The sequence below is a fragment of the Tinamus guttatus genome, unplaced genomic scaffold (genome assembly GCF_059628265.1).
Source record: "Tinamus guttatus ecotype Peru unplaced genomic scaffold, ASM5962826v1 Tinamus_guttatus_pri_ptg000619l, whole genome shotgun sequence".
Taxonomy (NCBI): Eukaryota; Metazoa; Chordata; class Aves; order Tinamiformes; family Tinamidae; genus Tinamus; species Tinamus guttatus.
In genome coordinates, this window is record NW_028289153.1 from 62,219 (window position 1) to 86,277 (window position 24,059).

Genomic DNA, 24,059 nt, shown 5'->3' on the forward strand with positions numbered 1-24,059 from the left:
GCCACCTCCCGTGGCCAGGGCAGGGGGTCACCACGGTGCCACCTCCGCAGCGAGCACGGAGGGGGACAGACCCGGACGCGGGCACCGCGCGGCGCCAGCCGCCCGTCGCCTTTTGGGGGTTTCTTTCCTTCTTCTTCCTTTTTGGTGAGATCTGGGCGCGTTGCTATCAAAACATATGTCTGATTTTATCTTTATTACCGGCTTTTCTCACTCCGGCTGATCTGCTAATGCAAACACGGCTCGGCGTGCGCCCGCTTCCTGCCGCCGCGCCGCGGGCCCGGCTCGGGGCTCTTCCTCCAGCCCGTGCCCTCCTCCTCCTCCTCCTCCTCCTCCTCCTCCCGGGTCACGGAGGAAATGTTCCGCTAAAACCTTTAATACGGCAGCAGAGAGGAGGGGATTGGGCTGCGGCGCCGGATCGATTTTTTTTTAAGCACTCAGCTTTAATTTTAGCTTTGCATTAAAAGCCCGAAGTAAATAATCTTGGGGCCGCTCTAAAGGAGGCGGCGGGGAGGCTGCGCGCGCAGGGAGCGAGCGCGCGGGAACGGGGAGGCCGCTGCGCCCGGGGCCGAGAGGCTGCAGTGCAGTGAAGGGATGCAGTGTGGGCAGTGCAGGGCTGCAGTGCAGTAAAGGGATGCAGTGTGGGCAGTGGAGGGGTGCAGTGCATTGAAGGGATGCAGTGTGGGCAGTGAGGGCTGCAGTGCATTGAAGGGATGCAGTGCAGGCAGTGAGGGCTGCAGTGCAGTGAAGGGATGCAGTGTGGGCAGTGCAGGGGTGCAGTGCAGTGAAGGGATGCAGTGCAGGCAGCAGGGGCTGCAGTGCATTGAAGGGATGCAGTGTGGGCAGTGAGGGCTGCAGTGCATTGAAGGGATGCAGTGCAGGCAGCGGGAGGTGCAGTGCATTGAAGGGATGCAGTGTGGGCAGTGCAGGGGTGCAGTGCATTGAAGGGATGCAGTGCAGGCAGCGGGAGGTGCAGTGCAGTGAAGGGATGCAGTGCAGGCAGCAGGGGCTGCAGTGCATTGAAGAGATGCAGTGTGGGCAGTGCAGGGGTGCAGCGCATTGAAGGGATGCAGTGCGGGCAGCGAGGGGTGCAGCGCATTGAAGGGATGCAGTGCGGGCAGTGAGGGGCTGCAGTGCAGTAACTGATGGGATGCAGTGTGGTCAGTGAGGGGGGCTGCAGTGCATTGAAGGGATGCAGTGTGGGCAGCAGGGGGGTGCAGTGTGGTCAGTAAGGGGATGCAGTGCAGTCACCAAGGGGTTGCAGTGCAGTAACTGAAGGGATGCAGCGAGGTCAGTGAAGGTACAGTGCGGTCAGCAAGGCAGTACAGTGCAGTAACTGAAAGGATGCAATGCAATAAACGAGGGGCTGCAGCGTGGTCATCGAGGCGTTGCAGTGCAGTAACTGAAGGGATGCAGTGCGGTCAGTGAGGGGGTGCAGTACGTTTAGCAAGGCATTGCAACGCAGTAATTGAAGGGATGCGATCAAGGAGGGGGTGCAGTGCGGTCAGTAAGGGGTTGCAGTGCAATAACTGAAGGGATGCAGTGTGGTCAGTGAGGGGATGCAGTGCTGTCAGCAAGGGGTTGCAGTGCAGCAGCTGAAGGGGTGTAGTGTGGGTGCAGTGTGGTCAGCAAGGGGTTGCAGTGCAATAACTGAAGGGATGTAGCGTGGTAGTGAGGGATTGCAGTGCAATAATTGAAGGGATGCAGTGAGGTCAGTGAGGAGATGCAGTGCAGTCAGCAAGGAGTTGCAGTGCAATAACTGCAGGGATGCAGCGCGGTCAGCAAGGGGGTGCAGTGTGATTACTGCAGGGATGCAGCGCGGTCAGTGTGGGGGTGCAGTGCTGTCAGCAAGGGGTTGCAGTGCAATAACTGCAGGGATGCAGTGTGGTCAGTGCAGGGATGCAGCGCGGTCAGTGCATGGGCGCAGCGCGCCCTGTGCATGGGCGCGTGCCCTGTGCAAGGGAGCGCAGCGAAGGGCGCGGAGCCGCTCGCTGCCGCTGCCCGCGCGCAGCCGGGGCGCGCGGGAGCCCGGCGGCCGCGCGGAGCCGGCGCCGCCTCCGCGGGGCTCGCGCTAATTACCCTCATTGCTGCGGATATTTTTGGCTCCGCTGCTGCAGATGTTCCTGCCGCTCCATGCGCTGGGGGAAGCGCGCGGAGCGCGGCCCGGCACGGCTCGGAGCGAGCCGGCAGCTGCACGCACGAGCGCGCGCAGCAGCCAAACGAAAATCCCTCGTTTTTAGGGTTTTTTTCCCGTTTTCCCCCCGCCGAGGAATTCTGCTGATTCTGCATTAACCCCTGCCAAGCGCGCGGCCCCACCGCGCGCACGTGCCGGCCCCGGCGCATGCACGGCCGCCCCGGCATGTGCCGGGATCCGCGGAGCCGGGGGCTCCGGGCGCTCCGCCTCCCGCCGCGCGGGAAGCCGCTCCGGGGCCGGAACGTGACGCTCGCCCGAATTAGCCGGTGCCGGGTTAGTCACCGGCTGGCTCGCGCGCTTCACCTGCCCGGTGAGTCAGCAGCCGCCGCAGCCGCCGCTTAAAAATATCCCCCCGCGCGCCGGCTCCCCCGGCCTCGCAGGGGCGGCTGCACGGCCCCATCCCTGCAGCGAGTTGTGTCGGGTCTCAGCGGGCGCCGGGGAGGCAGGTGCCCTGTGGGACTCCTGCTTTTTCCCCCCGGTCCCATATCCCATCCTGGAGCGGAGAAGCCCCGGAGGCAGGAGGGGGATTTGGGCCATGTTGGCTCCGCGGAGCTGTTGGTTTTGCTGGAGTTCAAAGCGGGAGCGGAGCGGGGAGGAGGCGCCTGCGCCCCGGTGTCACCCGGTGTCACCCAGTGTCACCCTGCGCTATGGCTGCACCGCCTGGGTGACATCGCGTGTCCCCGCGGCCTCGGCAAGGGACATCCCTGTGGATGCTCCTGCCTGCACAGCCGGCCCTGGCGCTGGCACCGTGTCCCAAAGTGCTCCAGCCAGTGCCGGAGCCCGGCCAGGATCCCTGCGCCCACAGTGCGCCCAAGACACCGGCACCCTGCAGGCACTGGCATGGGATGGTGTCCTGGCATTGGGTCCAATCCTGAGGTTCCTGCAGGGATTGGGGGTCCCCTCCGCAGCTCCGGGCAGGGATGAGGGTCCCTTCCGCAGCCCCGTGCAGGGCGGAGGTCCCGGTGCCAACCCCTCCGTGCCCACGTCCCCGCGTGCAGCGGCTCCGCATCCGGGCAATCCCCGCATCCCGGCACGGCCGGGCGCCCCGGGTGCCGAGCGGAGCCGGGCCGGCGCGCGGGGGGCCGGCCGGGCTGCTCAGCCGTGCAGAAGGGATTACGTAACGGGAACGCGGCCGGGAACGCGGCCACGGAGCAGCGAGCGCCGGGGCGCTCGGCACGCGGAGCCGCGGCACCCACGGGAGCGGATACGTTGGCCGGGGCGAGCGCCGGGGCCGCCGCGTGCCGAGGTGCCCGGCGAGTTCCCGGCGCGCTCCCCCTGCTCACACCTCTCGCCGCGGTCACTCGCAATTAAAAAAAAAAGGGAAACGAGGACAGCGCTTCCGCACGGAGAAATAGGGCAGAGCTCCTGGCTGGGCGAGGACGAGCGGCCGCCCCGGGGCCGGGGGCAGCGCGGGGCGCGCGCGGCCGCGGGCAGCCCCATGTCCTTGTCAGGGGAAAAGGCAGCCGGGAGGCAGGAGCCGGAGCGCCCTGTGCACGGAGCGGCGTGGAGAGGCCTCTGCCAGCCCCGATCCCCAGCCCGTGGCACCCGGGAGCGCTTGGTGGCACCCGGGAGCACTTGGTGGCACCCGGGAGCGCTTGGTGGCACCCGGGATGCTGGTGCCGTGGTGGCACACGGGGATGGCGAGGCCGGGCGGCAGGACGTGCGCCCGGATGCCACCGGAGTGCCGCCGCCTTCCCGCACCGCGGGACCATCCGGCAGCTTCTCCGGCGTAATTCAATCAGGCGCCTCATCAACGGGAGCCGCTCGGCGGGGGAGCCGTCCCGGGCATCCCGATCCCGATGCGCGCGGGACCGCGCGGAGCTGCCGAGCGCATCCGCCCGCACCCGCTGCCGTCCGGAGCGGCCGCGCCGGCGCTGCCCGGCTCCCGCGGGGCCGCGCACTGACGGACAGCCCGGGAAACGCCGGGAGACAGCAGCAATTTGCTTGCGAGCTCGCCGCGCGCTCGGCGCTGCAGCGGCCAGCCATGCGCCCGGGTAAACGCGCGGCGGCCGCTGCACGGCAGCGCTGCACGGGCTGCCGCGCGGTGCCCCCGGTCCTGCCCCGGCGCGGAGGCCCAGCGCGCTGCAAGCTTGCAGCTCGCACTGCTGCATGGGCCCTGCTGCAGCCCCGTGCAGCATGCCCCATTCCTGCCCCGGCGCGGGAGGCCCAGCGCGCTGCAAGCTTGCAGCTCACACTGCTGCATGGGCCCTGCTGCAGCCCTATGCAGCATGCCCCGTTCCTGCCCCGGCACAGGAGGCCCAGCGCGCTGCAAGCTTGCAGCTCGCACTGCTGCATGGGCCCTGCTGCAGCCCTATGCAGCATGCCCCGTTCCTGCCCCGGAGCGGGAGGCCCAGCGCGCTGCAAACTTGCAGCTCACGCTGCTGCATGGGCCCTGCTGCAGCCCCGTGCAGGATGCCCCGTTCCTGCCCCGGAGCGGGAGGCCCAGCGTGCTGCAAACTTGCAGCTCGCACTGCTGCATGGGCCCTGCTGCAGCCCCGTGCAGGATGCCCCGTTCCTGCCCCGGCGCGGGAGGCCCAGCGCGTTGCAAGCTTGCAGCTCGCGCTGCTGCATGGGCCCTGCTGCAGCCCTGTGCAGCATGCCCCGTTCCTGCCCCGGAGCGGGAGGCCCAGCGCGCTGCAAACTTGCAGCTCGCACTGCTGCATGGGCCCTGCTGCAGCCCTATGCAGCATGCCCCGTTCCTGCCCCGGAGCGGGAGGCCCAGCGCGCTGCAAACTTGCAGCTCACGCTGCTGCATGGGCCCTGCTGCAGCCCTGTGCAGCATGCCCCGTTCCTGCCCCAGAGCGGGAGGCCCAGCGCGCTGCAAGCTTGCAGCTCGCACTGCTGCATGGGCCCTGCTGCAGCCCTGTGCAGCATGCCCCGTTCCTGCCCCAGAGCGGGAGGCCCAGCGCGCTGCAAGCTTGCAGCTCACGCTGCTGCATGGGCCCTGCTGTAGCCCTATGCAGCATGCCCCGTTCCTGCCCCGGCATGGAGGCCCAGCGCGCTGCAAACTTGCAGCTCGCACTGCTGCATGGGCCCTGCTGCAGCCCTATGCAGCATGCCCCGTTCCTGCCCCAGAGCGGGAGGCCCAGCGCGCTGCAAGCTTGCAGCTCGCACTGCTGCATGGGCCCTGCTGCAGCCCTGTGCAGCATGCCCCGTTCCTGCCTCGGCACAGGAGGCCCAGCGCACTGCAAGCTTGCAGCTCACGCTGCTGCATGGGCCCTGCTGCAGCCCTGTGCAGCATGCCCCGTTCCTGCCCCAGAGCGGGAGGCCCAGCGCGCTGCAAGCTTGCAGCTCACGCTGCTGCATGGGCCCTGCTGTAGCCCTATGCAGCATGCCCCGTTCCTGCCCCGGCATGGAGGCCCAGCGCGCTGCAAACTTGCAGCTCGCACTGCTGCATGGGCCCTGCTGCAGCCCTATGCAGCATGCCCCGTTCCTGCCCCGGCACAGGAGGCCCAGCGCACTGCAAGCTTGCAGCTCGCACTGCTGCACGGGCCCTGCTGCAGCCCTGTGCAGCATGTGGGGACCTGCTGCAACGGGGCCACTGGGAGCCCATGGGGAGGCTGGGCTGGGGGCAACGCGGATAACGGAGCCGCTGCAGCCCGACGTGCAGCCCGGTCCCTGCGAGTTGCGTGGAACGAGCTGCAGAGCTGGCACGCAGGCCAAGAGCAGAGCACAAGTGCGAGGGGCGGCTGCGCAAGCTGCACTGCAAAGGGCGCACTGCTCGCACTGCACAGGGACACACGCAGCTCACACTGCACAGGGACACGTTGCCCACAGTGCAAGGCGTGCAATGCACAAGGACACACTGGCCGCGCTGCACAGGGACACGCAGTTCACACTGCACAGGGACACATGCAGCTCACACTGCATAGGGACACGCTGCCCACAGTGCAAGGCGTGCAATGCACAGGGACACACTGCCCACACTGCAAAGGGACACACTGTCCAGACTGTATGGGGACACGCCGCTCACACTGCACAGGGACACGCTGCCCACAGTGCAAGGCATGCAATGCACAGGGACACTGCCCACACTGCAAAGGGACACGCAGTTCACATTGCACAGGGACACACGCAGCTCACACTGCACAGGGACACGCTGCCTGCACTGCACAGGGACACATGCAGCTCACACTGCACAGGGACACGCTGCCCACAGTGCAAGGCATGCAATGCACAGGGACACACTGCCCACGCTGCAAAGGGACACCCAGTTCACATTGCACAAGGACATGCTGCCCGGACTGCAAAGGGACACACTGCCCACACTGCACAGGGACACGCTGCCCACAGTGCAAGGCGTGCAATGCACAAGGACACACTGGCCACACTGCACAGGGACACGCAGTTCACATTGCACAGGGACAGGCTGCCCATAGTGCAAGGCGTGCAATGCACAGGGACACACTGCCCACGCTGCAAAGGGACACATGCAGCTCACACTGTACAGGGGGACACTGCCCACACTGCACAGGGACACGCAGCAGCAACCCGAGTCGCCCTCCCTGCAGCTCCCTGCCCACCCTGTCTCCTTGTCCCCGTCCCATGCACCCTCCTGCACCCTCCCCATGCTGCGGCGTGCTGCAGCATGCACCGGGCCCGGCGCGCGCAGCACAGCCCTTCACTCCCGTTTGCACACTGCCATGAGCGCAGCCGGCTTTCCTGGCTGCAAATCAAGGCGACAGGTCCCTGTCCCCATGAGCCTGCGGAGCTCGTGCCGTTGGAGGCTTCGCCGGCTCCTTGCTGCAATGGGGAGGTAACAGCAGCAAGAGCCTGTGCAAACCCTATGCAAAATCCGTGCAAACTATGTGCAAAATCTGTGCAAACCCTATGCAAAATCCGTGCAAACCCTGTGCAAAACCTTCTCCCGGGAAGGACGATGCCCAGCAGGGAAGCTCCAGCCTGGCAAACCCTGGCACTGCAGGGGCATTTCTCCTCAGCGCACTCCTGCTTCCATTGGAAAGCACCATGAGCAGGGCCCCCGCCACGGAAGCGGATCCACCGTGACTGCTGCGTTTGTTGGGAACATCCCTGCTCCAGGTCATGGACATGGATCCGCTGCAACTGCTGCGTTCGGCAGGAGCATCCCTGCTCCGGATCACGGACACGGATCCACCGCAGCTGCTGTGTTCGGCAGGAGCATCCCTGCTCCGGGTCACGGACACGGATCCGCCGTGACTGCTGCATTCAGCAGGACCAGCCCCTTTGGGAGGGGAGCATGGCCCTGGGCAGGACGAAACTTGGAGCAGATCCTTCCCTGTATCCGGCTGTGGGACCACGCGGTGCGGAGTGGTGGCTACGGGAGCACCCGTGGGCGAGGACAGCCCCGTGTCCATGGGGATGCGGAGCGGGGATGCGGAGCATCCAGCATTTCCCGGGTGCTCCCGGCGCTCTTGCAAGGCGCTCTTGGAAGGTGCTGCCTCAGCGCTGCAACCTCTAATTAAACACTAATGACGAAGCAAGAACGCGGCCCCCGGGCAGGCGCTCGGGTAGCTAAACCAGCCCCTGCCCAGGCTCGCTGGCTGCAACTCGGGCCCCGGGGGCTCTGCAAAGCTGCAATCCCGCTGCAAGCGATGCAGGGCACCCCGGTGCGGTTGCAGCGAGGCCGGCGGCCCGCGGGGCTCTCCTGACGGATGGGCCGGCGCTGCCCATCGCTCTCCGCTCCGCCACCTCGATCGATGGAGGGAAAAGGTGAATTGCTATCGATTGACCGAGCCGCCTGTTGCGGCTGTTCAGCTTACGGGAACAGGCGGAGAACAAGCGCCGCGGGGCCCGGCGCTCCGGGCGCTCCCGCGCCTGGTCCGACCGGGAAAGCAGCACAATTGGAAGCGCCATCCACACGTCCATGCCTGGGAGCAAGCAGGGAGCTTGCTGGAGGGCTAGATTTCAGGCGCAGCTGCTAAGGTCGGCTGTGCTTTTCCATGCTGGGAAAGCTGCTCCGCTTCCATGCATGAGGGTGGGGGAGCTGGAGGCTGCGGCATCCACAACAGAGCCTGCAGCATCTGTGACAAAGCCAGGGACATCCCTGATGGAGCCAGGAGCACCCATGACAGAGTCTGGAGCATCCGTGATAGAGCCCGGAGAATCCTCAGTGGAGCCTGGAGCATCCATGACAGAGCCCGGAGCATCCGCAATAAAGCCTGGAGCATCCATAATGGAGCCCGGAGCATCCGCAATAAAGCCTGGAGCATCCATAATGGAGCCTGAAGTATCCATCACAGAGCCCAGAGCATCTGTAATGGAGCCTGGAGCATCCGTAATGGAGCCTGGAGCATCCATAATGGAGCCCGGAGCATCCACAATAAAGCCTGGAGCAGCTACCATGAAGCCCGGAGCATCCGAGATTCAGCTTGGAGCATCCGCCACGGAGCCTGGAGCATCCCTGAGCAGAAGCCGGAGCGCTCGATCCCGGCTTCCCGCACTGCTGATGCTCCCGTACGGGTGCATCCCGGCTGGGGTCTGGGCCGGCCCGGACTCCTGGGCCCCCTTGCACCTTTTTCCCATGCGCCTGCCCCTCCGGGAGCCCTTGCCGAGGGGATCGGCCAGGTCTCTGCGACATTCCCGCGCGGGAGCAGGACACGGGCTCCCCGGAGCATCCTGCAGCTGCGGGATGGGCTCCCGGGGGGCTCGTTAGGCCCCGCCGCCGGCATCTGCTAATGAAGGCCGGCGCTGCCTCCTGGGCGGCTCCTGCTCCGTGCCCAGCGCGCCCGCGGGGGCCGTAAAGGAATAAACGCGCCGTTGCCGTGATGGATAGCGGGATGCGAGCCAGGGAGGTCGCCGAGGGGAGCAGGATCGTTAACAGCGCGGAGCAATTGCCCCCGCGGCCGCGGCCGGCCCGGCGGAGCCTCTGCTCCGCACACGCGCCCTGCGCGCCCCGCTGCGCGACCCCGGCGCGCTCCGGCGTCCCTGCGGCAGCTGCTGCCTGCAGGCTCGGCCGGTTCGCCAAAAACCTGCAAATAAAACCACCCCGTTGCATCCCGCCGGCGCCCGGGCTGCGGCGGGAGCGGCGGCGCTGTGTGCTGCACGGGGTGGGTGTTGCACACGTGTGTGCATGCACACGCATCCCCACGCATGCACACGCACACATGTGCATGGATGCACATGTGGGTGCAAGCATATGCATGCATGGGGATGCACACACATGAATGGAAGTGCAGGCATCCGTGTGCATGCGGATGCACACACATGCGTGGGTGCACATGTATGTGCTAACGCACACGCCTGTGCATGCGCACACGTGCATGGATGCACGTGTGGGTGCAAGCATCCGTGTGCATGCGGATGCACGCACATGCGTGGATGCACATGTATGTGCTAACACACACGCCTGTGCATGCACACGCGTGCATGGATGCACATGTGGGTGCAAGCATACGTGTGCATGCAGATGCACGCACATGCGTGGATGCACATGTATGTGCTAACACACAGGCCTGTGCATGCACACACGTGCATGGATGCACGTGTGCGTGCAAGCATACGTGTGCATGCAGATGCACGCACATGCGTGGATGCACATGTATGTGCTAACGCACACGCCTGTGCATGCGCACGCGTGTGCATGGATGTACATGTGGGTGCAAGCATACACATGCATGGGGATGCACGCACATGAGTGGATGCACATGTATGTGCTAACACCCATGCCTGTGCATGCACGTGTGTGCATGGGTGCACGTGCAGGTGCACACACACCAACAGCCTCCCCAAGACGGGGGACACAGGACCCCCCAGCTTCTGGATCCGCAGCCCCACGGTGTCCCCAGGAGCACAGACACCCTCCCAGGAACCGGTGCTGCTACCAGGCTGGAGGAGCCGCCTTGTCTTGCATTAAATCCAGCGTCTGGATGCACCCGGTGACAAGGGGAGCCGGGAGGAGGACGCGGCAGGAGCAGAAAAGCCCCTTTGCGCAGTTCCTAAGAACCGCAGCGTTGAGCAGCGCAGTCTCAAGGCGCGCGGCGCGCTCGGGGGCCGCGCTGGGCAAGCGAGCGCCGCGGAGCGTGCCCGGGGTGCCTGGCGAGCTGCAGGCTGCAGCGAGCGGCCGCGTGCCAGGGCGCCGCGCGCCAAGCGCCGCCGCGGCCGCTCCAGCCCCAGCTAAAAATACAGGCCTGGCCCTGAGCTAAAATTACTGCTGGCCGCGGCGGCCGGCGGCCCCGGGCCTGCGAGTGCTGCATTGCACAAGGGGCGGCTGGCGCCGCGGCACGGAGGACGCCGGGGATGTCCCCATCATCCCGTTGTCATGGGAACCTGCGGGAATCACCCTCCAGGGAGCCTCCGTGCAAAACTGCCGCGACCCCCCCCCGCCCCGGTCCTGCACAATTCCCTCTGCTCCGGGGAGCGGGATCGGCCGCTGGACACGGGATGGGCTGCGCCCGGAGTGCTGCGCCCAAAGGGCTGCACCCTGGAACGCTGCGGCCGGGGAGGAGGCTGCGCCCAAAACTGCTGCGCGCTGAAATACTGCACCCGAGGGCTGCTCCGTATGCAAAACTGCTGCACAGAGGAGCGCTGCACCCAGGGAACAGGCTGCACCCAAACTGCTGCACCCCAAACTGCTGCACCCCAAAGTCTGTACCCAAGGAGGCTGCACCCAAAGGGCGGCACCCTGGAACGCATCCTTCAGTGATGCCATCCCAATATCCCATCCCTGCAACGATGCCATCCCAATGTCCCATCCTGCATCAACTCTATCCCAACGTCCTGCTCCTGGATCGATGCCATCCCAACGTCCCGTCCCTGCATCAACAACATCCTGAGTCCTATCCTGCAACAACGACATCCCAACATCCCATCCCTGCATCGATGACATCCCCAGGCCCCATCCTGTAAGGACGCCGGTCCAACATCCCATCCTGCATTGATGCCATCCCGACATCCCGTCCCTGCAGACACCCCGTCCCCAGACACCAGGACAGGCTGAGGACCGACCTTCTGGAGAGCAGCTCTGCAGAGAGGGACCTGGGTGTCGTGGTGGGTGACAAGGTGACCATGAGGCAGCAGTTGCCCTCGTGGCCAAGAGGCCAATGGGATCCTGGGGTGCATTAAGAAGAGCGTCTCCAGCAGGTCCAGGGAGGGGATCCTGCCCCTCTGCTCAGCCCTGCTGAGGCCACATCTGGAGTATTGTGTCCAGTTCTGGGCTCCACAGGACAAGAGGGATGTGGAGCTGCTGGAGAGAGGCCAGCGCAGGGCTACAAGGATGATCAGGGGCCTAGAACATCTGCCCTATGAGGAGAGGCTGAGGGAGCTGGGCCTGTTCAGCTGGAGAAGAGAAGGCTGAGAGGGGACCTGAGCAGTGTCGAGAAGTACCTCAAGGGAGGCAGTGAGGAGGATGGGACCGGCCTCTTTTCACTGGTGGCACCAACAGAACTAGAGGAAACGGCCACAAACTGAAACACCAAAAGTTCCACAGGAACTTAAGGAAAAATTCCTTCCCAGTGAGGGTGCCAGAGCACTGGAACAGGCTGTCCAGAGAGGTTGTGGAGTCTCCTTCTCTGGAGATCTTCAACCCCGCTTGGACGCAGTCCTGTGCCACGTGCTCTAGGTGACCCTGCGTGTGCAGGGGGTGCCACCGCGTCAGGGTCTGCAGCCACATTCCCACCCGCTCCGGCATCCCCATCTGCATCCTCAGCCGCACAGAGCTCCACACCTGCATCCTCATCCACACCTGCATCCTCACCCACACCTGCATCCTCATCCACACCTGCATCCTCACCTGCACCTGCATCCTCCTCCACACGTGCATCTGTGGCTGCATCCGCACCCATGTGCCCAGGGCAGCCGCAGTGCGTGTCCTGTTCCAGGCTTTGCCGGCCTGGCCCTCTCCCCATTCCCATCCTGGAGCTGGGAGCAGCCAGGAGGCACCAGGACCTGGTGCAGGAGCGTGAGGCTGGAGCCCCATTCCTGCCGCTCTCCTCTATTCCCGCCCCAGCTCCCCATCCCTGCGGCAGCTCCCGCTGCAGCCCCATTGCAGAGGCAGCTGCATTTGCAGCTGGAGAACCCCCCAAAGTGCCATGCGACCCGCATGGCGCTGCAAACCTGCGCTCTCCACCTGCATGCGGGAGCTGCGAGCGGCTCCGAGGCTGCGGCGCGCACGGAGCAGCCGGGCGCCGGGGCAGGCAGCGCCCGCGCGGGAACGGCGCCGAGCGCGGGGGAGCGCGCAGTCGTTTGTGCATAAATTGCACGGTTTTATCTTGACAGTCATTCGGGGAGATGGCTAAGGGCTGCGGAGGGCATTTCTTATCCTATATTGAAGTTATGAATCACGGCGTAATTACACAAAGCGGCACTTGCGCGCTGGCGACACGGAAGTTTCAGCCAGGGAAATGGCACGAGCCGGGGAATGTTCGAACCCGGAGAGCGCAGGGAGAGGCTGGGGCGGCTCTGCACCTTCCCTGGAGCCCCTCACCGTGCCCTCGTGGCCCTGTCCCCTTCGTGCTTTGCCCCTGGGCGTACAAAGGCCCAGAGATTCCTGCAGAAGATGCAGCGAAAGGAATGGGAGGCTTTTCCACTGGGAATCAGGGCTGCTCCTCCGCAGGGAATTCATGCAATCAGGATTATCCGGGGCTGCACAGGGTCAGCTTCGCTTCCCGGGCACCCAGCGAGCTCCTGCTGGGCATGCGCCATGCAGCCCCTGGGTACCCAGCCCAGCTCCAGCATGCACCCCTGTGCATGTGCTGCACCCCCACACTGCACCCGCAATGCAACTGCAGCGCGCGATGCAACCACAGTGCTCAGCACAACTGCAGCGCTCAACGCAACGCAGCCCGTGATGCAACCGCAGAGCTCAACGCAACCACAGCAATCAACACAACTCCAGGGTGCAACACAAGCGCAGCGCACAACGCTTCCAGCGCCCAATGCAACCGCAGCGCTCGGTGCAACTGCAGTGCTCAACACAACCGCAGTGTGCAACACAACCGCAGTGCGCAACACCACTGCAACACTCAACACAACCGCAGCGCCCAATGTAACTGCAGTGCTCAACACAACCGCAGTGTGCAACACAACCGCAGTGCGCAACACCACTGCAACACTCAACACAACCGCAGCACCCAATGTAACCGCAGTGCTCAACACAACCGCAGTGTGCAACACAACCGCAGTGTGCAACACAACTGCAGCGCTCAACACAACCGCAGTGCCAATGTAACCGCAGTGCTCAACACAACCGTAGTGCGCAACACAACCGCAGTGTGCAACACAACCATAGTGTGTAACACAACCACAGTGTGCAACACTACCGCAACGCTCAACGCAACTGCAGCATGCAACGCTACTGCAGCACTCAACACTACTGCAGCACACAGCTCAACTCCAGGGCTCCATGCAACCACATTGCACCCAGTGTGCAATGCAGCAGCAGCACTCAACGCAACCGCGATGCAACCGCAGCGCGCAGCACACAACGCAGCTTCCCCCACAGAGAGGGGCACCTGCACGGCCCCATGCTGCCCTGCAGCCCCTGTCCCGCCGTGGGAAGGATGCAGCTCTCCCGGCTCCCCTCCTTGGCAGCTGCAGCGCCTGCACGGGCATAAAACGCGCTGGGGGCGGCCGGGCCGGCGGGCTGTGAGATAACGGCTCCTTAAACCAACGTAAACCTAAGTGCCGGCGATGGCCGTAAAGGGCAACGGTGTGTGACTGCTGCAGCGATATTCCCCGGCGCGGAGCCGGAGCAAGCGGGGAAGCGCGCGGCGCCTCCGGGGCAATGCGCACGCGGCGACGTCCTGCCGGCCGCAGCCGCGACGGGCTGCGACGGTGCCCGGCCTGCAGCGCCATCGCATCCCGCTGCATCCTGCTGCATCCCACCGCATCCCACCACGTCCCACCGCATCCCGCCGCATCCCGCCGCATCCCTACCTCGCGCTGCAGCACCAGCTCCTTGGTGAAGTGCGTGGCCTCCTCGCTGAAGGGCTCTCCCTCCTGCACCAGCCCTGGCAGGTTCCTGGCGCCGCGCGGACACTCGATACCTGCGAGGAGGAGGAGGAGGAGCAGCGTGAGGGGCTGGGAGGGCGCGCGCAGCTCCACGCGCTCCCGGCGGGGACCTGCGTGCATGGGATGGGTGCAGGACCTGCATGCACGCAGGATCCACATGCATGGATAGGATGCAGTGCATGTGTTGGCTTGCAGAACCAGCATTCGTGTCCCAGCTTGCAGGACCCACATGCACGGGCCAGCTCGTAGGACCCGCTTCAAGGGCTGGCCTGCAGCACCAGCGCTCGCAGAATGGTTTGCAGGACCCATGCATATGGACCGAGTTGCAGGATCCAGTGCATTGGCCAGCCTGCAGGACCAGCGCTTACGTGCCAGTTTGCAGGAGCGGGTGCATGGACTGACTTGCAGGAGCGAATGCACAGGCCAACTTGCAGCAGCCGCGTGCATGGGCCAGCCTGCAGGACCTGTGCTCACAGGCCGGCTTGCAGCAGCTGCCTTGCAAGCCATGGGCTTCCCTGCAGTCTGCAGCTTTCATTTGGCTTCCTGCAGCTCTTCCCGAGCTTCCCAGCAGGATACAAAGCCATGGGGAAGTGCAGGAAGGGCCCGGGGTGCCTGGAAATGCATCACTGTCCTGGACCAGCCTGGAGCAGCTCTGCTCCAGCCCATGCAGGACAGGGTGGCTGCCCAGACCAAGGGCTCTCAGTGCCCAATTCCCCAGGGTCTGCCCCCAAATCACGAGCTGCGGGGAGGGCGAGCTCACCAGCGAGCAGGAGGCTCATTCCTGCCACGAGCTGCTTGAGCCTCAGCCCTCCGCCTCCCCGTTTGCAAGAGGCACGGGCAGTTAAGCTGGGAAACGCTGCGTTATTAGTTTTATTTTACATAATTCGTTATTAATGGAGTGCCAGGAATTGCGGGTGGCGACAGCCCTGTTGGGCAGTCCACAGCGGGAAGGAGCAGAGCTGCCTCCCGCGCGTGATCCCGCTCCGCTCCGGAGAGCCAGGATGCAGGCAGGAGCCGGGACGCGGCCCCATCCGCACGCATCCACAACCACGGATCCACCTGGGATTTCTTTGGCATTAAGCACTCCTGAAGGCACTCGGTGAAACTCAGGATAAAGTCGTGCTTTCCAGCAGGATTCTCCTGCCGGGGAGATTCCGCAGGTCTCGGCATCCCCATCCCCTTCCCAAAGCCTCCAGTCCGGCACGGTAATTGCTATGGAAACGGTGCATCGGTGCCGAGCCGCGTTCGGGCAGCGGGGCCGGCATGGGAAAGCATGCAAAATTTTAGCCATATTGCTACCAGATAAAATCAGCACCAAATTGCTTTGTCCCTGGGTGGCGGATAAAATATATATGTATAAATAAATAAATATATTCTTGCTGGCTGGAGCATGAGCAACGGTGGCACTTTGAAGCATTACCGGCAAGATGACAAAGTCCAAGCCGTGCACGCTGGGCCAGGCCAAGTGCTTCCTCACCCACTGCTCTGCCACGGAAACGCCAAAAAATGAGGGTGAAAGAGGAGGGTTCTGCAAATGCAGCCACATTTGGGCTGGGCAAGCTGCAATCTCACTAACGAGCTGCAAAGCAGTTAATGAAGGAGCTGGAAAGGAGCAGGGGGGAGGGCAGGGGTGCAGACCCTCTGGGATCAGTGCAGTGAGGGGCACGAGACCAATTAGAGTGCTGGGGATTGTGCATCCTGCACCACACACCAATGCATCCTGCATTAATGCACCATGCACAAGGAATCGATGCACCATGCACTAATGCCCCATGCACTAATGCACCGTGCACCAAGAATCACTGCAGCATGCACTAATGCACCATGCACTTGGAATTGGTGCCTCATGCACTAATGCACCCCACACTGCACTCTAGGAATTATTACACCATGCATTAATGCTTCATGCATTGGTGCACCACGCATTAATGCACCATGAACGGGTGCATCATGCACTAATACACCCCACATGCACTCTAGGAACCGCTGCACCGTGCACCATGCATTAATGCATCATGCATCGGTGTACCATGCATTAATGCACCATGAACTGGTGCATCATGCACTAGTGCACCCACACTGCACTCTAGGAACCGCTGCGCTGTGCACCATGCATCGATGCACCATGCACTAATGCATCATGCATCGGTGTACCATGCATTAATGCACCATGAACTGGTGCATCATGCACTAATACACCCCACACTGCACTCTAGGAACCGCTGCACCGTGCACCATGCATTGATGCACCATGCATTAATGCATCCTCCATTAATGCACCGCGCGCCAGGAACAGCTGCACCGTGCCCCACGCCAAGGAGCGGAGCGCTGCAGCCCTGGGGTTAGCAGCATGCAGGAGCCCTCGGGCTGCATGCCCAGAGCAGCTGCAAATGCTGCTTTTCTCTCCCTCCTCCCCATGGGCAGGGGCTGCGGCAGCCCCAGCTGCAGCCGAGTCCTCAGCAGGAACCCGCCTGGACGAAGCGCCTGGAAGGAGGAGCGGGGAAAGCGCCCAAGTTCTTAAATCACCCAAAAAAAAAAAAAAGCCAAGCGCAGCGTTTCTGCCGCCGGCCCACGCCGGGGGGGACGTCCCTCCCGCCGAGATCTGCACATCCATAAGCTGCAAATGCCAAGGGGATGCGCAGTCAGTCAGGATGCCGCCTTGGATGCTCGCCCTGCCTCCCATGCCTCCTGCAACCGCAAGAGCCGAGCTCGCACTTGGAAAGGGAAAAACAGCTGAAAAGCATGAAATGAGCCCAGAAAAACAGCATCAGGCAGGCGGGGAGGGGGGCTTGGCAGTCACGAATGTCAATGCAAGCCCAACTAAGTTCCCCTGCTCCTTAGAAAAATGAAGAACCCCGGTGCCGAGCTCTTCCTGGGAAGGGGGAGCGCGTGTATCCGTGCGGATGAGGGATGCAACGTGGGTCAAAACGCTGCCCTGCACGGCAGCCCCGCAGCTCCCTGGGCTCAGCGAGCCCTGGTGCCCAGCACCATTCCCATGGGATGCAGCAGCACGGGCCGGAGCTGCCTCCGATGCCTCCGGGGAGGTGTCCTGCTGTCCTGCCATCCCACTGCTCCCGCCATCCCATTATCCTGCCATCCTACTGCCTCTGCCATCCCATTATCCTCCCATCCCATTATCCTGCCATCCCACTATCCTGCCATCCCACTGTCCTGCCATCCCATTATCCTGCCATCCCACTGCTCCTGCCATCCCACTATCCTGCCTTCCCACTATCCTGCTATCCCATTATCCTGCCATCCCATTGTCCTGCCATCAGAGCCACTCTCAGCACCCACCCCAGCAGCCCCTGCACCCATCCCAAGCAGGCTCTGCACTCCTGGGCACCCAGCCCGTGCACCCCTATGGGCACCCGAATCCTGCACCTCTATGAGCATCCAAATCCTGCACCCCTATGGGCACCCAAATCCTGCACCCCTATGAGCACCCAAATCCTGCACCTCTATGAGCACCCAAATCCTGCCACCCCTATGGGCACCCGAATCCTGCACCCCTATGGGCACCCAAATCCTGCCACCCCTATGGGCACCCGAATCCTGCACCCATATGAGCATCCAAATCCTGCACCCCTATGGGCACCCAGCCCGTGCACCCCTATTAGCACTCGAATCCTGCACCCATATGAGCACCCAAATCCTGCACCCCTATGGGCACCCGAATCCTGCACTCCTGTGAGCACCCGAATCCTGCACCCCTGCAGGCACCCAGTCCCTTCAGCCCTATGGGCTGCTAGAGCCTCCAGCCCTATGGGCACCCAAATCCTGCACCCCTATGGGCATCCAAATCCTGCACCCCTATGGGCACCCAAATCCTGCACCCCTATGAGCACCCAGCCCCTTCACCCCTATGAGCACCCAAATCCTGCACCTCTAAGGGCACCCAAATCATGCACCCCTATGGGCATCCAAATCCTGCACCCCTATGGACACTCAGCCCCTGCACCCCTACGTGCACCCGAATCCTGCACCCCTATGGGCACCCAAATCCTGCACCCCTATGGGTACCCAGTCCCTGCACCTCTACGGGCACCCGAATCCTGCACCCCTATGGGCACCCAGCCCCTGCACCCCAGGAGCACCCAGCCCATGCACCCCTATGGGTACCCAAATCCCGCACCCCTATGGGCACCCGAATCCTGCACCCCTATGGGCACCCAGTCCCTGTACCCCTATGGGCACCCAAATCCCGCACCCCTACGGGCACCGAGCGCAGCTCCTGATGCTGCTGGAGATGGATGTGCCAGGAATCTTGCTGCTGCTGCCAGCCGGGCAGCCTGGCACTGGCACCGACGCCGGTCCCCGCGCCGTGCCGTGCCGTGCCGTGCCGCGCCGTGCCGTGCCGCGCCGGCAGCCAGCCCGCGTGGGAGCGCAGCGTATTTTTACCAGCAGCCGCTGCCGGCAGGGAGGCTGCCGGGATCGGGAACAGACCGGAGGGAGGCGGGAGGCGGCCGGGCGCTGCCGTGGAGCGGCCGGGCGCTCCGGTGAGTTATGCCGGGAGCTGCAGGGATGCTCCCGGAGAAGCCACAGGGATGCTCCGGCTGCACAACCACGCGTCCCTGCCCGGCCGCAGCGGCTCCAGCCGGGAAGGAGGCTGCTCCGGCACCGGCTGCTCCGGAGAGCGGAGCTGGGAAGCAGCTGGGATGCTGGGAGCAGCTGCCGGCCACGGGGCGCGCGGTGTCCGGGAAGGGCCACGGGAGCAGAGGGGACACCCGTCCGCAGCATCCCAGCTGCTCGCCCCGCCGATGTCCCCCCGGGATCCAGGCCCTCCGTGCAGCGCCGGGGAGCCAGGGAACCGGCACATGGGTCTGGCCCCGGGCAACCTCTGCCACGTCCTTGCCCAGCACGTGGGCACCATGCCCTGACACTGCACATGTCCCAGCCCCAAGTGCCTGCAGCTTGCGGGGTCCCCATGTCCCAGCATTGAGCACCTGCAGCTCTTGGGGACACCATGTCCCAGCCCCAAGTGTCTGCAGCGTTTGAGGTCCCCATGTCCCAGCATGGAGTGTCTGCAGCTTTTGGGGACACTATGTCCCAGCATTGAGCACCTGCAGCTTGTGGGGTCCCCATGTCCCAGCACGGAGTGTCTGCAGCGTTTGGGGACACCATGTCCCAGCATTGAGCACCTGCAGCGTTTGGGGTCCCCATGTCCCAGCATGGAGTGTCTGCAGCGTTTGGGGTCCCCATGTCCCAGCATGGGGTGTCTGCAGCGTTTGGGGACACCATGTCCCAGCATTGAGCACCTGCAGCACTTGGGGTCCCCATGTCCCAGCACGGAGTGTCTGCAGCGTTTGGGGTCCCCATGTCCCAGCGTGGAGTGTCTGCAGTGCTTGGGGTCCCCATGTCCCAGCATTGAGCACCTGCAGCGCTTGGGGTCCCCATGTTCCAGTCCCAAGTGCCTGCAGTGCTTGGGGTCCCCATGTCCCAGCATTGAGCACCTGCAGCTCTTGGGGTCCCCATATCCCAGCACGGAGTGTCTGCAGCGTTTGGGGACACTATGTCCCAGCACGGGGTGTCTGCAGCGTTTGGGGACACCATGTCCCAGCATTGAGCACTTGCAGCGTTTGGGGTCACCACGTCCCCACACTGGCACTGCGATGGCCACCCTGCAGCCCCAGCTCGTGGACACAAAGCTCTGTGGCTCATGGTGACACAGGGCCCCGTGTCCCCTGCACGCGCCCCGGGCAGTGGGACAGGACGGGCGCCCCGGGCCGCGCGCCGCATCCCGCCAGCGCCACCTCCGTCCCCGCGCCGCCGCAGACAGCGGCTCCGCTGGGGAAAGGGAACTAGGGATTAAATTAGTGCCTCTATTTGCACATATTTATAGCACTCGAACGTATATATTTTAGCTGGAAAGGCAGCATGAATCTCCCCCGAGAGCATCCCTGAAGTCACATTTGCAAGGGACCTGTCTTCTCTTTATGATACTCATTTGCATCTGACTCAGGGAAAAAAAGAACGAGGGATTGATAAAATGCGGATATTTATCATATTTCTGGATCCAAGCGCATCAACATGCAGGGAGCTGGCGGGGCTGCAGGAAACGGGGCCGAGCAGCAGCTGGATGCCCCCCGGCGATCCGTGCCCGGGGCGAGGAACGTCCCCGGGCACCGAGAGCAGCCCCAAGGTGATTTACGGGAAGAGCCGCAATGCGCTGGGGCCTGCCCTCCTTCCCGGGGATCCCGGCTCTGCCGCCGCACGCGGACGTGGAAAAATCCATGGAGAAACCCCAAAGTCCGGGGCACGGCGAAGGGCAGAAGTGACCTGGCTGCCGCGGCGCGCGCGGGCTCGCGGCCAGGCGTCGATGCGGCCCTGCCGCTCCGGCTGCCCTGCCGCTCTGTCGTATCAGCCGTGCGCGTTATTTTATACCATGCAATTACTTTGGCAATTAATCAATGAGCCAATTACCCGCACGGCCCTCGCGGGGCGCCCGGAGGCGCAGGGGGAAGGTCCCCGGCCGCCCTGCGCGCGCAGGGGACGATGCGGCGAGCGCGTCGGGCGCGCGGGCCGGGAAGCCCCGAGCCCCCGGGAGCACCCGGCCCTTTATTAGCTGCTGCACTGAATAATTGATAAGGGCTCGTGAGAGATGAACAGGCTGCAATAACCTGTTCGGCTTAGTCAGGGGAAAAGTTTCATTTTCCAAGGCCGGGAGCGAGGAGAGACAACAGCCCCGGGCACCCCGGCACTGCACCGTGCTGCATTGCACTGCATTGCACGGTGCTGCACTGCATTGCACGGTGCTGCACTGCATTGCACCACGCTGCATGGCTCTGCACGGCGCGAGCAAAGGACAAACATGATCAACATGTCACTTAACACAGGAAAGGGAGGCAACAGCATCAGGCACCGGCTCCGCTCATCCTGGGAGCCCAGAGTAATCCCTGCTCCAATGCTCCCTGGGCCTGGGATGCAGCCGAGGAGCCGGAGACGCCTCCGGCACCAAGGGGATGCGGCAGAACCCGGTGGTGGGATGGGGTGGGAGATGCCATGCGGCACGAGGGACGCTGTGCTGGGGCGGGAGAAGTGTCTTGAGATGGGAGATGCATCCCAGGATGGGAAACGCTGCACAGGGATGGGAGATCCTGTGCTGGGGCAGGCAGCAGAGATGCCATGCAGGGACAGTAGAGACATCCCCGGATGGGAGATGCCGGGATGGGAGACACCGCATCGCGATGGGAGACTCCCTGCTGGGATGGCAATTGCCACGCCGAGGCGGGAGCTGCCACTTTGGGAACTTTTCCGAGCGCAGCCCAATCCCGGAGCAGCCACCGGTTGCTGCAGCAACGGGACCGAATCCCAACAGCGGAGGCATCTCCCGGAGCGGCGGCTTCCCGCGGAGCCGGCAGCCACTGCAATCCCAGCGCCGTCACTGCCTCCCCCTCCGGAGCACGTGGGAGTTTCTCGGCTCCGTGCGATTTCCATGCGAGCGGCGCAGCCGAGGGGGAGGCTCCGTCCCCGCCTTCGCCGCTGACTTTAGCGGCGGTTAATTATAAATGAGGCCCCAGGCCTATTTATACGCACAGGCGCGCCGGGAAGGACGGGTTTAGGACACGCTTCCCATCCGGCACGAGCCCGCGGCCCCGCGCCGCTCCGGAGCTGCCGCCCGGATGCTGCCGGGATGCGGGAGCAGGGCCAAGGCTCCGCCGGGAGCCCCCGCTCTGCCCGGATAACTCGCTCCGGCGCTTCCGGAGGCCTCGGCCGTTTGATCCCCCATCAGATCGATCCCGACACGCGCTGAATTTTTCATAACGGCGTTGGGAGCGCTCAGGGTCATCCCTTCCCATCGCCATGGAAACGGGCGCGGGAGCCGAGCCGCCCCGCGGACGCGGCCGGGCCGCGCGGGATTCCCCACGCGGCTCCCTGGAAGCGTCGCGCCGGGACAGAGCGGTGCCTGGGACGCGCACAGGGAATGCGGTGCGGGACGTCCCGGATGGCACACGCGGAGCTGGACAGGGATACACGGAATGTGGTGATGGAGCAGAGGAAGCCGGAGCGCGCGGCGAGCTCCGCGTGCAACGTGCGGGCGGCGGGATGCGCAGCCCGTGCCCGCAGCGCTCCGGGGGATCCCGGATGGGAACGCGCGCGCTCCCGCGTTACCTGCGAGCAGGAAGGTGATGAGGCAGGTTTCCTTTGGCATGAAGAGCTTGAGGCGGGAGCCGCTGAAGACGTACTCCACCACGGCCTCGGAGCGGCCGGCGCGCTGCAGGAAGGGCAGGAACTGCTTGGCCTTCTGCGTGTCCTGCGGGAGAGAGGCGTCAGCACCCGGCATGCGGCACCCGGCATGCGGCACCCGGCATGCGGCATGCGGCATGCGGCCGCGACGCACCCCGAGCCCGGCCAAACCGCAGAGGGATGGAGCAGCTGGAGCACTGAGGCCCCATCCCGCATCCACAGCCATGGCAAAGCCATCCTACAAGATCCCTGCCTGAGGCACGAGCTATCCGGGATCCTTGTCCAGGGCGCGAGTTATCCCGGATCCCAGCTGCCCAGGGGTACAGGCCATCCCGGATCCCTGCCCAGGGGCACGGGCCATCCCAGATCCCTGCCCTAGGGCACGAATTATCCCGGATCCCAGTTGCCCAGGGGCACGGGCTATCCCGAATCCCTGCCCCAGGGCGCGAATTATCCTGGATCCCAGGTGCCCAGGGGCACGGGCTATCCCGGATCCCTGCCCAGGGGCACGGGCTATCCCGGATCCCAGCTGCCCAGGGGTACAGGCCATCCCAGATACCTGCTCAGGGGCACGGGCTATCCTGGATCCCTGCCCTGGGGCATGGGCTATCCTAGATCCCTTCCCCAGGGCACAAATTATCCCGGATCCCAGCTGCCCTGGGGTACGGGTCATCCCAGATACCTGCCCAGGGGCACAGGCTATCCCAGATCCCTGCCCTGGGGCACGGGCTATCCCGAATTCCAACTGCCCCGGGGTAAGGGACATCCTGGATCCCAACTGCCCTAGGATGAGGGGCATCCTGGGTCCCAGCTGCCCCGGGGTAAGGGACATCCCGGATCCCTGCCCCAGGGTGAGGAACATCCCGGATCCCAGGCGCCCTGGGGCAGCTGAATCCGACTTCCAGCCTCCCGCTGTGACACGGCCTGTGCATCTGCTCCAGCTCATTCCTAATGGGAACTTAACGAACCGCCGAGCAGTTTTGGAGACTGCAGGGCCGAGCAGTGTCCCTGTGTCCCCCCAGCCCCTCCATGGGACGGTGCCTGGACCACCGTCCGGCTCGCTCCTGGGCTCGCTTGCAGCCAGCGGCCCCGGCCAAGCCCCTGGAAGCTGCCTGTGCTGGAAGCAGCAGGACACCGATGCTGCAAGCACCCGATTTATTTACCCGGCGAAGAAAAGCAAAGCAGCTCCCAAAATAACCCGCAGCCAGGTGGCTTTTTATTTTACTGCCTCCTTAATTTAGAAGAGCGAGCCGCGCGGGAGGGAAGCGAGCGTGCCGCAGCCCGCGGCTCCGGCTCCCGCGGGCCGGAGCAAACGCAGGGCCAGAGCTTGCTCCGGATCTGGGAATGTGCGGGGCAGTGGGGACACTGCAAGCTCACGCTCCCTGTGGGAATACGGGCCTGCCGGGCGCTTCTGCTCCCAAAAGGTGCCAATTCCCTGCACCGGGACCAAGGGTCGGGCAGCTCCTGCGGCTGCACGGGGGGCTGAGCCGGGGCTCCCGCTCCGAGCGCGGCCGCGGGCCGGATCTGCCTCCCCCTTCCCGGCGCCGCAGCGTGGCATAGCAACCCCGTGCAATATTTATAGCCCCCATTACACGGATAAACACCGAAGGCACGCGCCTGCAAACGCCCGCGTCAGCGCGACGCGGGAGCCGCGCCGGGAGGGAGGAGCGGCAGGCTGGGGCTGACCTCAATCGGGAGCGTGGAGTTGGCAGTTTGCAGCGAGCACGGGAGCGGCGGGATTGCAGCGGCGCGC

General features: G+C 64.3%; 1 protein-coding gene across 1 annotated transcript in view; it reads right to left on the minus strand.

The window, feature by feature from the left end:
* SND1 (staphylococcal nuclease and tudor domain containing 1) overlaps nt 1-24,059 on the minus strand; it is an 85,931-nt gene that overhangs the window by 21,744 nt on the left and 40,128 nt on the right. Inside the window, exons 15-16 of the mRNA XM_088535216.1 lie at nt 22,232-22,373; nt 14,045-14,154 (exon numbers count right to left, since the gene is read on the minus strand). Of these exons, the coding sequence (XP_088391342.1) occupies nt 14,045-14,154; nt 22,232-22,373 (252 nt within the window). The remainder of the gene's footprint in view (nt 1-14,044; nt 14,155-22,231; nt 22,374-24,059) is intronic.